We start from the raw sequence: 14,469 nt of genomic DNA on the forward strand, positions 1-14,469 counted from the left end.
GTGAATAATAGAGAATATAAAATACATAAAAGGGTCAAAAAGGAGAAAAGAAAAGGAAAAAAGAAGAAAACCGATGGATAAAGAATGGTTTAGCAAGCTACAGTTAAATAGCTGTGTGTATGCAGTGCTGGTTGAAGAGCATAGAGAAAGAGAGAGAAGAACAGGGCGGGGATGAGGCAAAATTGGAAATAGAATGAACAGGCAGAAGGGATAAGAAGCTTTTTTCAAAGAGCTAAAGGGTAGAGTAGAATATGGTTGGATATGTGAGAGAAGGATGCTGATGCTATCCAGAGAAACTATATAGTCTAATTATTCTTGAGCAAAAGAGATGAAAATGTCGGTAGGTGTAGAATTTACATCTACAGAATGGACTCGTGATTGTTTAAGCAAGCGGGTGACCAGACTTAGTCAGGTCAGTGTTTTGGGGAAAAAAGAGAAAAAAGAGAAAGAAGAAGAAGAAAAAAAAAGAAGGGAGGAGGGCAGTCTCAAGCAGGGATGGGCGTGGCATCATCCAATGCCTCAGGCGGGAGCCCCGCCTTGGCGGTTGTGGGGAGGAGAGTGACAGTGCTCCAGTCCCTTCTTGAACCAAGCGCTGCACCTCGCTTTTTTGGGCGTGTAAACTCCCCATACAGGGGGCGCAGCCAAAGTTGGTTGCATTCTTCAATTTAGGCCAGTCCCAATCTCCAAATCCCAGTCCGCGCGCCCCGCTGAAATTGCCTTAGACACAGCTTCCCAGGCAACCCGCTCGGGGTAATTCCAGGCCTCCTGCCGAGCTCTGGGGGCGGAGTCAGAATCGCTGCTTCCCTCCCTGGGTCCGGCTGGTGAGCATGGGCGGGCTTGCCTGCCCTGTGCGCAGAGCCCGCTGGAGTGAGGAAAACCAAGTCCCTCTATGGCTCGTCACCCGAAACAGGAACTCACAGGCAAATTTCCCAGTTTTTAGCTCTCTGCCTTCCCTCTAGAGTTCCAGCCAGCCAGGAGCGCGGACACCGGTGTCCGCGCGCGGCTCTTCCAGGGGCCCAAGCCCGCCGGGAGGACAATGGCGGCAGGCGCGCTGCTACTCTAGAAGTCCAGCCGCCAGGATCCAGCACAAAGGAGCAGTCTGTGCGCTCAGCCCCTCTGGGACCAGTTGGCGCGAGGGGACCTGGCAGGTATTTGGTAAGTACGGTCTTTTATGCCCCGAGCCGAGGTTTTTCCCCTGAGTGGAGGTTTTTCTGTTTCGGACACTCTCTTTTTCCCCTCTCACTCCCCGTAGAGGGGGATCGCCTCTGACCCTGGAGTCTCCGATCCTGGCCCGATTTTATCTTCCCCAGTTCGCACTCATGTTAGAAGCCTTTCTCAGTGGATTCTGTGTCCTTTTTCTCCCAATCTCTCAGGTTTTGTAAGGTTTCCAATGGCTTCAGATCTTTTCCGTGTTATGTATGGGTGCGAGTATAAGTACGGAGCTCCTTACTTCTCCGCCATCTTGCCTCTCCCCCTAATGTTTATTTATTTTTGAGAGAGAAAAAGAGTACGAGCAGGGGAGGGTCAGAGAGAGAGAGGGGACAGAAGATCTGGGGCAGTCTCTGTGCTGACAGCAGTGAGCCCGATGTAGGGCTCGAACTCCTAAACTGTGAGTACATGATGTGAGCTGAAGTTGGAAGCTCAACTGACTGAGCCATCGAGACGCTCCTCCACTGATAAATTTTTTAACCAATAACTTAACACATAAAAGATATTCACTAAATATGCTGAATCAACAAAATAATGGATCTAGAAAAAGAAGCATGGTGCTGAAGGACTGTAACTAAACAAGACCACTTACTTAAGTGTGTGATTTAATTAAGCCTGAATGAAACTGTATATGAAAGAACATTTCTTCATTTCAAATGAAATGAAGTACATGTTACATGGACTTTCACTCATGAGACATCCTTAATTATAAATTAGACCAATAAATGCAAAACAATAACCCTCCAAAGAAACCAACTATTAAGAACAAATATCGAAGTTTCTAATAATCAACCCCTAAAGCACAGAATTAAAAACCCTGAACTAGGGGCGCCTGGGTGGCTCAGTTGGTTAAGCATCTGACTTCGGCTCAGGTCATGATCTCATGGTTCGTGGGTTCGAGCCCCACATTGGGCTCTGTGCTGACAGCTAGCTCAGAGCTTGGAGCCTGTCTTCGGAATCTGTGACTCCGTCTCTCTCTGACCCTCCCCTACTCACACTGTCTCTATCTCTCTCTCAAAAATAAATAAAACATTAAAAAAAAAACAAACCCTGAACTATTCTTTTGTCACTTTATATAAATAACATATAAAGAAGCTAAAAACACAAGGCTAAAAAAACAAAACAAAAAAACCCCGAAAAAAAAAAAAAAAGAGAATATAAATCCTATGGGGTGAGCTATATAAATCTGATTTGGATGTGGTATTATACTTTGGGGCTTTATCTGGATATATTTAATTGTAGTAGTAGTATTTCAGTAAACTCTGCACCCAACATGGGGGTCAAACTCACAACACTGAGGATCCAGAGTCACACACTCTACTGATTGAGCCATTCAGGCATCACAGCATATATGTAATGTTTATCATGAGGAAGAATACAGGTGAGTTAAAGGTCTTAAATTTCATTTTTAATAAGATAGGCATACTATATATTTAAAACTACTCACATTACACACAGTGGGTAAGTTTTATTTATTTAAAATTTTTTTAAGGTTTGTTTATTTTTGAGAGAGAAAGAGAGAGAGACAGAGAGACAGAGTGTGAGCAGGGTAGGAGTGGAGAGAGAGAGAGACACAGAATCTAAAGCAGGCTTCAGGGTATGAGCTGTCAGCAGAGTCTGACGCGGGGCTTGAACTCACAAACCGTGAGATCATGACCTGAGCCGAAGTCGGATGCTTAACTGACCCAGCCACCCAGGTGCCTCCAGAGTAGGTTAATTTTAGAACAATTATGGTAATCTCTTCTTGAAAAATACTGAAAACTAGAAACTTACTTGTGGAGGAATGATGTTCTCAATACTGATACCCACATACACCAAGCGTTCTTTCCTTTAAGTGAAAAACAAAAATGCATGCAAAATGAGATTTGCTAAAAATAAAGTTGTTATGAAAACATCATACACAGACAATACTACAATTATGATTTCATGGTAATAGCAGAGGCTAGGTCACAGATGTTAGCTATTGTCTATAAAGCTTATCATATTGCTATCTGTAGGAAGCACACAACTTTCTAATGGTAAAAACTGTAAAAAGATATAACTGAAAATTGTAGCTTTAGAAGTAATTACACTGATAAAATAAAACCTGTAAACTAAACAGACCAGGAAACTTCATGAAGAGACTCAGTGATGAAGCGATCAGATAGTCCACACCGGACAAACTAATCTTTGTTATGCTGGAAGTTCTCATATATGTGTATATACAGGTATCCTCTCATGGTAATGAATATCAATATAAAAACAGAATTCTATATAACAGAACCATGTCAAGGTCCCAGTGAATGACACTACGACCAATCCTTCGCAGGAAAAAAGAAGGCAATGCAGCCACATGGCTCTGCACCCTACTTGCTCCAATGAAGATTATTTTTAGAGCCAGTTAACACTTCTCCAGAAAATGTGGATTTAGAACACTAACAAGATCTACATAGTTTCTTTTAGAAGAAACAAACCTTTGATGATTTTAACTCAACACATTTTACATAACAAATTGCTACACATAATAGATTTTTTTTTTTTTTTTTTTTTTGGTTCTCCCCAAATTAATTCAATTCACCAAGGACAGATACGCTGTTATATGTATGTTGAACTGAAAGGAAATAGTAACCACTCCTTCTCCTTTTACTTGTGATGTTCTTTATAGAGGGGTATTAATCATCCAGTCACCTGGGTCCTTTAGAACACAGCCTTTATTGCCCTTGAAACTCTTGGCTCTGCTATCAAGAATCTTACGGTCTTTTTGAGACAGGTTATAAAGCTATTCAGTAAAAATTGGCAGGTAAGAAAATGATAAAGTTATTTTAATCAAAACCTAATGAAAAATAGTACAGTTAATGAATTAAAAACTAGGACAGGCAAGAATTGTACTAGCTGAAGTTAACAGGGAAGGCTTCATGGATAGGTTAGAACTTGAGTTGTCTGTTACTATGTTCTACACATATCTGTCCTTTAACCTAGTTTACTATTTGATCAGTTTCCTCCTTTATACTAAATGTGTTCAACATTTATCTGTCCTTACACTAACCAAGTTTACTGTCGTAGCAGTTTCCTCTTTTATACCTCAAAATCTCTACTTTCATTTGATTATTATTATCTCCTCAACTCAGCTGAAAAATATTAGGTCACATCCACCATACTGGGTCATGATTTGTTTCAGGCTTGGGAATCCTAAAAGTAAAAATTACATGGTTCTTGTTCTCACAAATTATTTAACAGCTGACTGTAGCTCATTACGAATAGGTGTAACGGAAACATGAAAAAGGAATAACTTGTTTGAAGAGCTGAGAAAGTTGAGCCTTTAATAGGTGTTAACATGTAGGATCTAAAAGGTAAGTATGATTTCTCATCACAGCATTCTCTTGTTCATTAGTCTTACAGAAAGATACATCTTCCATTCCATCTCACCACCACCTAGCTCAGAGATCATATTGGGCCCAGGCCTCATCATTACAAATAACCACACCCCTCCTAAAATTTCAGGTTCAGGGAATCTATTCTCTGACTTCTACTGGCTCCCTTTCCAGCTCACTCCCTCTGGTACACTGATTTCAACAATTCCCTGACTCCAGTGGGACCTCTATACATTGACCCTAACGTCTTTTCACTATCCATGACTCCCTTATGTCCTTACTTTCCCTCTTACCTGGCTTAGACTCCACGGTCCATCATTATAAATACTCCTTTGCATACACTTTCAAATTCCTTGTCTCTTTCTCTCCTTCCCTCTGTTACATTACCTGGAAAATTCCAACCCTGATTAAATCCAACTCTCTGCTAGTGAACACTAGTAAAAGTACTCTGAAAGTACAGAGCTATTTGAATTCCCAAGTAATTTATGGCACCAAGTTCTGGAAGGGATGTTTTCAAACCAGTTGGAGGGACTTCTGAAACATCAAATTTCACGGAGCATCACAGCTCCAGCTCTGTAGATAGCTGCTAACTAGTCACTAATTAGTCACTGACAAATCCTTCTTTTTTCACCATACTTTAGAGCCCTTTAAGATACAGATCACATAATATACTTCACATTGATTACACTACCTTGTATAAAGTAGGTGCTCACTAAATGCTGAATAAATGCATGAACAAGGGGAAAGATGCCCTTGTTTTGGGCTCAAAGTTTCTAGTGAGTGCTAGAGAAATTATTTCACAGATTTTAAAAAGGATGAATAAAAATGATCATTTTTTTTTTTAAAAAAAGATGAAGTCACCTGGAGTTTACATTTGATGTACCTGTGACTTTAGAAATATAAATATTTTGCTGTTTAGAGTCCCAAAGATTCCTATATCTATCTATATATAATCTACCTATCTATCTATCTATCTATCTATCTATCTATCTATCTATCTATCTATCTATCTCAGGAGCTATGTATACGTATAATAACTAATATATTAGGAGCTATAAAGAAAACTTCGTTACCCAGATTACTGGAGAATTAAAAAATAATAGCAATGATTCAGTTAACTGGCGTTGTGCCAGATTGGTCTCCTTGTAACAACTTTGCACTCCTTTCTATGATCCAGTCTCAAGAAGGATTTAGTGTGTGATCTAAAGCCACGATTGTACATGTCCTCTTAAAGGATTACATGTAAGTAAAGAGGACTATCAAACATAGAAAGAAAGCAAATGAGTTAGTAAATGGGAGACCACTAGTGTAAACAAATATTGTGGCACATTTTAACATAAATTTCTAAAGTTTCAAGATTTTAAATATTCCTTAATTACAACAGTATACTTTATAGTATGTGCGGCAATAGTCTAAAATATTTAACCAGTCTTTCCAAATATAAAAGGCATTAAGAATCATAAGTCTCCAAAAAATAAGCAGATATATTCTGAGTATCAGACAAACTCTTTTTTTTTTTTTTTTACAAATAGTTTATTTTCAAATTAGTTTCCACATACCACTCAGTGCTCAGTATCAGACAAACTCTTAAGTGGATTATATACTTGACGTTTAGAGAATATACTTTTCTCCAAGCCCTTAAAGGCTGAACCTATTAATTATCTACGTGGCTGAGTCCAATCAGCTTCAGGACATCAGAAAACTGCTCATTTCTCAGAAGGGCAGGCAGATTTCAAAAAAATAAAGAAAATGCCTAATTTTTATTATGATGTAATTTGAAGCATCCTTAAGTTAGAATTTTTTCCAGTGTCAAAAATAAAAGCAGGGACAACTCTGAATATCAAGAGAGTCCTAATAATTATATACAGGACTATGACCCAGTTTCTGAAGACAAAGCCATTTAGACAACTGATTTTAAACAATGCAGTACTTTAATCTCCTCGTCAACTTTAGACTAATTTTGTCTTTAAACCAAGTAGCGTCCATTATGAACTAGAGTGTAAGTGGACTAGTAAGGACAAAAACAGGATCTAGAGGCTGAACCCAGAGAGTGCAGTGTGCAGAGTAAAGTACATAGATTATCAAATGAGCTTGCTGACTGCCTTTATAAAGCAAGCTACACTTTGCGGGGAAGACTATGAGATAGCAGGTAAAAGTTACAGTACAGCAAATGAAGGTAAGGAGACCAACCAGGAGACATTGCTTAGATTTTTCTAATACTAGGTATAAATGGGCATCAAATCCTACTGCTTAATCTTCTGTAAATTCTTTTTAACATGCCCACTTTCTTACATAATGAATGCCCTAGTTCAGGCCTCACTGGCTCTCCTAGACTCTATTGCAACAGTCTCGACTGTAATTCCTTCTTCTTCATGTCACTAGGGCATTTTTTTTTTCTGAAATAAAAATCTGATCATACTTCTCTGCCCTTTGATGGCTCTCTTACTACCTATAAAGAAGAATTCAAATTCCCTAGTCAGATGGGCCAAACTGTTCACAGTTCGGTTTCAGCCCACTTTTACAGCTTCATCACCTACCACTCTGCTGCTCTCATGTTCACACTTTGTCCTGCTTGCATTTGGCTCTTTGCCTGAAATACCCTTTCTCTGCATGTCCAACCCTAAGTTATCCTCGAAAAACTTTCCCAATAAGCCAAATCCCTAACAGAACTTAAATGTCCCTCCACAGTGTTCTTATATTGCTCTGAATATACCTTGATCTATTTTACTGCATCACTGGCTCCTATGTCTATATTCTGACAGAGCTGAGCTCCTTCTAAAGACAGCGCTGGCTCACTCACCCTTTCTCCTCAGTTTGGTACACAGTAGGCATGAAAAACTGTTTAGCAATAGATCAAAGAAGGTACAAATAAATATAAATAAACATAAATTTATTGTCTTGATTTTGAGTCCCATGTTAAAGACTGGGTTCAACTCCATTCTCACCTCCTCCAAGAAGCATTCACCAACTGCTTTAAGATGACATTGCAGTGGGATATCAAAAAGGGAGGCATTTCTTAGGACTTTAAGTTAGGACTCTTATGACATAGTTCATTCAGCATTTAAATGCTCTTTATTTCACCGGTATTAATTCCGCCCACCAAAGAGATGACACGGGTAGCTAGACCAGTTCTTAGAATCTTCTTGTCCTCACTACATACTGAGGAAGGTACATATCCTCCACAATAATTGGGGCAATATTTATTGAGAGTAGGTTTTGATAAATGTTTTAGATCAAGAGTGGGCAAACTTTCCCTGTAAAAGGACAGATAATAAATTAGGCGTGGCAAACAAGGTCTCTGTTGCAACTACTCAACTCTGCTGCTGTAGTGCAAAAGCAGAAACAGACAATATATAAACATATGAACAATGGCTGTGTTCCAATAAAACTTTTTGTGTGGACCATGAAATCGGAATGTATCATTTTCATGTGTCATGAAAGAAGATTCTTGTTTTATTTCCCAATCATTTAAAAATGACAAATAAAATTCTTAGCGGGCAGTATAAAAACAAGAAGCATGCCAAATTTGACCTACAGGTCATAGTTTGCCAATTCCTGCTTTAGAAAGATATATTAACCTATACTGCAAGTCAATTTTGCTATCAAATTCCCAAGGAGAGCATCAACACACATGTCATAATACCTGCGTTCAGCACGCTCCTTCTTCTTCAAGGCCACATCCAAATCCTGCAACTGTTCTTCTAATTTCTCACACAGTAGTTTCTGGAAGAGCAAAACATAAGTGTTATTATTATTTTTTTTTTTAAGTAAGTTCTATGCCCAACAGGGATAGAACTTGACCTCCTGATCAAGAATCATATACTCTACCAACTGAGCCAGCCAGGAGCCCCCAGGAATGTCATTTTTAACAACTTTCCACAATCATCTACCCCTTGCGTGGTAGGTCATGGATACTGTGCTTTATGAGAGCCAATAGGGGGCCACATAGTGAGTAAACACCGAGATGTTCCTTCTGTTTAAATAAAGAGGTGCCCCGGAACCCACTGAACTGAAGATGAGCATAGTTCTGTCTGGAGTAACGCACGTGTTAGGGAAACTCATGGCCTCATCAAGAAATCCCATTTCACTGGGAAATGCAATAATGCCCATCATTTTTAAAGTAAAATGAGACTGGACTTGTAAGAGAAAGACCCTTTGGGTGCAGTGGCATAAAAAGAACCTTTTCTTCAGCTTTCAAAAGAAATCTACCTGAGACAAGATAGAAGAGAAATATAATCCATACTTCTATTCATAGTAGCATCATAGTGCTACATAATGCATAACAACATCCATAAAACTGACAAATAGGAGGAAGGTAGAAATGGAAAAGCGGATGAAACTAGGGGATAAAGAACAGGAAGAAACTTATTTCTTCCCTCACAGATCATTTTAATTTGGGGCTACTTGTTGCCTGTAACAATTGTGAAAAAAAATCAATCAAAGATTATAATTTTATAAAAATTAGAGGTCCTTGAGAAATGCTTTGGGTGTAAAAAAAAAAAACACACAAAAGGCTTAAAAGATATTAGTAAAAGGTAGTTTTTCAACAGTATCAAATTTCACAGAACTTCAAACAAACGGTAAACCATATTTACAAACTGCTTTGAAGATTAAAAATGTTTAGTGGCCATCAAGAAGTCTTATTAACCGGAATATAAAACCGAAGACTATAAACAAAGCGCGGGGGCTCATACGTGTTGGCAAGGCGGGCAGAACCATTCTCCATCTGGGATGATCATCAGAGGAGGGCGAAGGCAGGCAGTGTGGTAGCCACTGTCACAGGAGTCACACAGAAGAATCTGAAATGAACCACAGGTTAATGTCAACCCAACTCTGTAACTGAAATTCAATGATGCTGAAGTTAAAGACATTTCAGTATTTCTCAGAACTATACTAAGAAATATGCTATATCAAGGTATCTTCTTTATTTGCCTAAAACTAAAAAACTCTGCTAATGAGGGATCTAACCTGTTAGTTTAAAAAAAAAAAAAAGTTAAAACAAAATCATTTACAAAATGAACTGCAAGATTTAGTGAAAAATTACAAATTCTTCTGAACTAGTTACAATCCTTTTTTAGTGTACCTCAAGGGCTATAACAATATATTCCTTTCATAACAGAGTTTTATAGTTCAAGGATTATAAACTTCCCTACCTCACATAGGATTTTAAAAATACACATAAATCCTACTTTAAATAGCATTCCAATTACCAGTCTGTAAGAAATATTCATGATTCTTTTTATCATGTAAATTCAAATAAGGAAGGGATGAAGGTACCAAGGAATGAAGCTATACTTAAGGGCCATCATGTTCACAAAGGCTAATGATAATTAGCCTTAAGTTGTCATTTTATGTTATCTGAACTTAAGATGACCAATTCTCTAAAACTTAAAATGTGCAGTCAGGAATGTTTAACTTAAAAAAACCTGACTTTTAAATAATCTTACATTTACAGACGAGATGTAAAGACAGTAGAGTTTTCATAAATCTTTTATATATCTTTTATACATAATCATGAGATATTTATCAAAATTAAGAAACTCATTATCAGTACATTACTCTTAACTAACCAAAAGACTGTATTCAGATTTCACCAGCTTTTCCACTTATGTCCTTTTTCTGAATCCAGAATGCAACCCAGGATATCATATTCCATTTAATCATGTTTTCTCAGTCTCCTCTGATCTATAATAATTTGGTCTTTCTCTGTTTTCCATGACTTTGACAATTTTAAAGAGTACTAGTCAGATATTATGTAGACTGCCCCTCAGTTTGGGTTTGTCTGAAGCCTTCTCTTGATTAGACTGAGGTTATGGGTTTTGGAGAAGAATTCTACAGAGGTAAAGTGCCCTGCTCAGTGCATCATGTCTGGGGGTACATGATACCTTTATGACTTACTACTAGTAATATTAACCTTGTCCACTTGATTATGATAGTATCTGTTGGTTTTCATTACCGAAAGTTACTACTTTTCACTTTCCATACCTATTCTCATTAGAAAGGACAAGTCCAGCTCACATTCGAGGGGGAGAATTAAGCTCCACTTTCTAGAGGGAGGAGTATCAAAGAATTTGATTTAGATATAAACTAAAATCAAACACAGTTATTAATAAATTCACCCACTAATTTTAGCACTCATCAGTGCTACAATTATTGTTTGCATCAGCTGTTACTGTGTTCTAATGATGATTCTCTATTTCCATGCCTTCTACTATTTGGAATTCTTCTGTAAAGAAAATAGGCCCTTCTCCCTCCATTTATTTGTTTTTCAATCACTCCTTTATATCACGATTAACTAATGAAGATTTATTTTCTTTGGGCTAGAATCTAAACTATTATTTAATTTTTTCAAACTGCCCTGACCACAGACACAGTGGGAGTTCTTTCAGGTTGGCTCCTGTGTCCTTAGAACTCATTTGCATCTTTTCTTTGAAAGCACTTTTTCACTCCCTGACACTCCAGGCCAAGAAGCTCCAGGTACATCTTGTATTTTCCCTGCCCAAGCCTTTGAACTAGCCATTTCTCCTAGAAGCCCTGGTTCCTTTATTGGAGAATGGTATTTAGAAACCACCATCTAGGTACTGAGTGCTATGATACTAGGTATGACTACTTCCAAGCTCTCTCAGAGGACAGAGCTAGGAAACAGATGTTATGTATAGCAACCTATGTATACACAGATATCTATATTAAAATAAACATGAGTTCATACCAGTATCTCCAGCTCTAAGCCAGCACCACAGGGCTCATTTTAGTTTTTGGGCTTGCTTATCTCTAACTTCTTTTCTCTGACACTGAGAAAACTGGCTCCAATTCTCTATACTTCATTTACTTGTTCAAGTGTAGTATATATGTAAAGCAGTTTCTAAATTGGTAACACGAACCATGGAGGGTGGAGGAGGGCGGTGGGATGTGCACCCCTGAGCAACGATTTAAAATTAGTTAGTGAAAAACTAACTTCTCCTTTCTCCATACAATGTATCACCATTTGCTGCCAATACCCAGATTTCCATAATAAGTCATGTTAGTGTTACACTTGAGTTATAGGACTGACTGATCATATAGGCATATGTGGACTAACCTGAGCACCTGATTTCATTTATCACATTGTTTCCATGATAAAACATAATCTAAATTTCAAGTAACAAAATTAAAAGTAAACTTTTGGAATGCAACTGATTTTTATTTATTTATTTTAATGTTTACTTTTTGAGAAAGAGAGACAGAGCATGAGCAGGGGAGGGGCAGAAAGAGAGGGAGACAAAGAATCTGAAGCAGGCTCCACGCTCTGAGCTGTCAGCACAGAGCCTGATGCAGGGCTTAAACCCACAAACTGTGAGATCATGACCTGAGCCGAAGTCGGAAATTTAATCAACTAAGCCACCCAGGCACCTCGAATGCAACTTATTTTAAAAAATGATATTTGTCTCTATTCTGCAATAAAGATAAAATTCTGTTAAAATAAACTACTATGTAAGGCTTCCAAGCCTCATGCAATAATGCGTTTACTTTGACTAAAACATCTGGAATACTCCAGAGAGTTCTATAGTATCAGTGAATTTACTGTTTCTGCTGTAAGCTCAGTGAGGACAGGGACCATGTCTTTCTAATTCAGCATCATTTCCCTACTACTTAACACATCGTAGTTGCCTGACATTCTGATTTGATGATTCCTCTTAAACACTGGGCACAAAAAATCCATCACATTTGGGATCTTCCAATGTCCTTCTTTCATGGCACAGTAACCAGCAATCGGGTTTTCAGAACAGTTATTAAAATAACTGAATAAATGAAAACTCCTGTGTGTATTCCAAGAAGGGTACAACTTCTCCATCTCCTTAGTATCACGTCTGCACACCTCATTTTACTTCTCATTTCCTCACACCTCCTTTATTGCTGACATCTATTGCTGCCTCAGTCAAAATGCACTCTCTTAGTTTAAAAAGATACTAGAAATGGCTGAGAAAGAATACACGTGTTAGTTTTTAATCTGGAGAGCAGAAAAAACCACTATCTCAAATCTCCTCTTGGCCTTTCTCCACACAAAAATCTTGACCTAATTTTCACAGCCTGATGAGCATAAAAATTCTTGGAAGGGTCTTTTCAGCATAATTTCAACATATATTCTTCTCAGAGGTAAAGTTATTCTCTGGTTCTAAGTTTTATCTTTTACTTGAACTCTCTGAAACTGTAGGGATATGATAAATGTCACTGATACATTTAATTTCCAGATACGATTTTAACATTAAGGAAGAAAAGAACAAGTAAACCATAAATAACTTTAAACTAGCACATAATAGATGTCAGGAACAGATGTCATCTTTACTTTTCTTTCTACTTAGTAGTTGGAAATTGCCTCTCAAGTCAAATCTATTAAAAAAACAAAAAACAAAGAAACAAAAAAACCAGACCAGTTGCACAGAATTGGGCATAACAAGAGTGTTTCTTCAACAGGCTCTCTAGAAAGCACTTATGAACTGCAAAAAATATATAAACAGGTTAGGAATTGGTTTTCCTAATTTAGGCTACCTCTGAAGAACTTACTTCCTGGGTAAGAGAGTACCATGCAAATCTCAGTATTCTTTTGAATATATCTGGTCTATTAATTTATCTCAAAATTTTTTTGACCTGCTTATTTTCCAAAGCGTAAAGCCCTCCTAGGTTACTACTTGATTCAGATGGTTTCCACAGAAGGCAATAAGGCCATCAGGCCTTCTGTAAAGTTGGCACTTAGAAATATCATTATAAATTAATTGAAAAGGAAAGAAGAAACATTAAAGAAAAAGAAGAGAGTAAAACTATTTGACTCAATTCACTGACTTGTGAGAAGAGGTTAAGAGTGTATCCTTAAATAGAGGAAAAAGCAATATATAAACCAAATATTAAAGCACAATGAGTTATAATTTGAGAGAGAGAAATAAAGGTTATTTTGTACACGTTAAGCTGTGCAGCAAAAAAAAATTTCAAATCATGATCAAACCTGGAAGAGTTAGACCGCTTTGGGTAACCACAACATGCCAGTAAGATGAGTACTGTCCATTTAGACCAGGTACGTACTAGTTCAGGATGGTTTGGAAGGCCACATTTTTTGCATGGTTCATCATCATCTGCTAGGATGGCTTCTTCGCTTTCTTTTTCTTCCTCTTCTTCTGAAGCCGCAGACGATTTTTCACTGTCTGACCCTTCACTTTCATCATTGCTAGAATATTTCCACCTGCCACGTGTTCGAGATCCAGTCCATCGAACTTTGCCTTTGGGTTTTACCTTGTATGAAATTAAAAATTGAGATAATTTGGCATAATGAGAACATTAAAAAACAAGCTTCTGACTATATGTCCACGTTTAGTCAACATATAAGAAGAAAATGAAAATTATTGTATCTTTATCACAGGTCTATCTACTATTAAATTTTGGAACATATTTCCATAATTTATTCTATTTTTGTTGGAGGGGGGATAATAATTAACATTCTGTCTTAGAAATATTTTCCCTAGGCATAAAATATATTACTTACATCACTATAAATGACTGTATGCTATAACATAGCTCTATTTATCTAATCTCTTACTAGACAGACATTTAGGTAGTTTCCCAGTTTTTCACTTTCATAAAAAATTGTTCCTTCTAAATATAAATTTTTACAAACCTCTGTGGTTAGGATAAATTCCTTGAAGAGGATTCTGGGTCAAAGGCCATGCACATTTTAAAGGCTCTATAATAGAGCACTGACTGTATTCTGACATATCATTAATATAAAATTTTAAATTCCTGTATCAGAGATGAATTAAAAAATTTTTATAGGTCAGAACTAAATATAACAATCCTGACAAACACTGAAATATATTATTGAGAGAATAAGTTTATAATGTTGTAAAATGCTTTTTTACTATCTGGTTTCAGTCTTTTAATTCAT

General features: G+C 37.4%; 1 protein-coding gene across 2 annotated transcripts in view; it reads right to left on the reverse strand.

Moving 5' to 3' along the window:
* The window catches only part of RSF1 (remodeling and spacing factor 1), a 159,425-nt gene that overhangs the window by 27,918 nt on the left and 117,038 nt on the right, over positions 1 to 14,469 (reverse strand). For both annotated transcript variants that reach the window (XM_039228712.1, XM_039228711.1), the window contains exons 7-10: positions 13,614 to 13,820; positions 9,254 to 9,358; positions 8,203 to 8,282; positions 2,983 to 3,037 (exon numbers count right to left, since the gene is read on the reverse strand). In XM_039228712.1, coding sequence (XP_039084643.1) covers positions 2,983 to 3,037; positions 8,203 to 8,282; positions 9,254 to 9,358; positions 13,614 to 13,820 — 447 coding nt within the window. The remainder of the gene's footprint in view (positions 1 to 2,982; positions 3,038 to 8,202; positions 8,283 to 9,253; positions 9,359 to 13,613; positions 13,821 to 14,469) is intronic.

This window comes from Hyaena hyaena, unplaced genomic scaffold (genome assembly GCF_003009895.1).
Source record: "Hyaena hyaena isolate Hyena2069 unplaced genomic scaffold, ASM300989v1 scaffold_34, whole genome shotgun sequence".
NCBI lineage: Eukaryota > Metazoa > Chordata > Mammalia > Carnivora > Hyaenidae > Hyaena > Hyaena hyaena.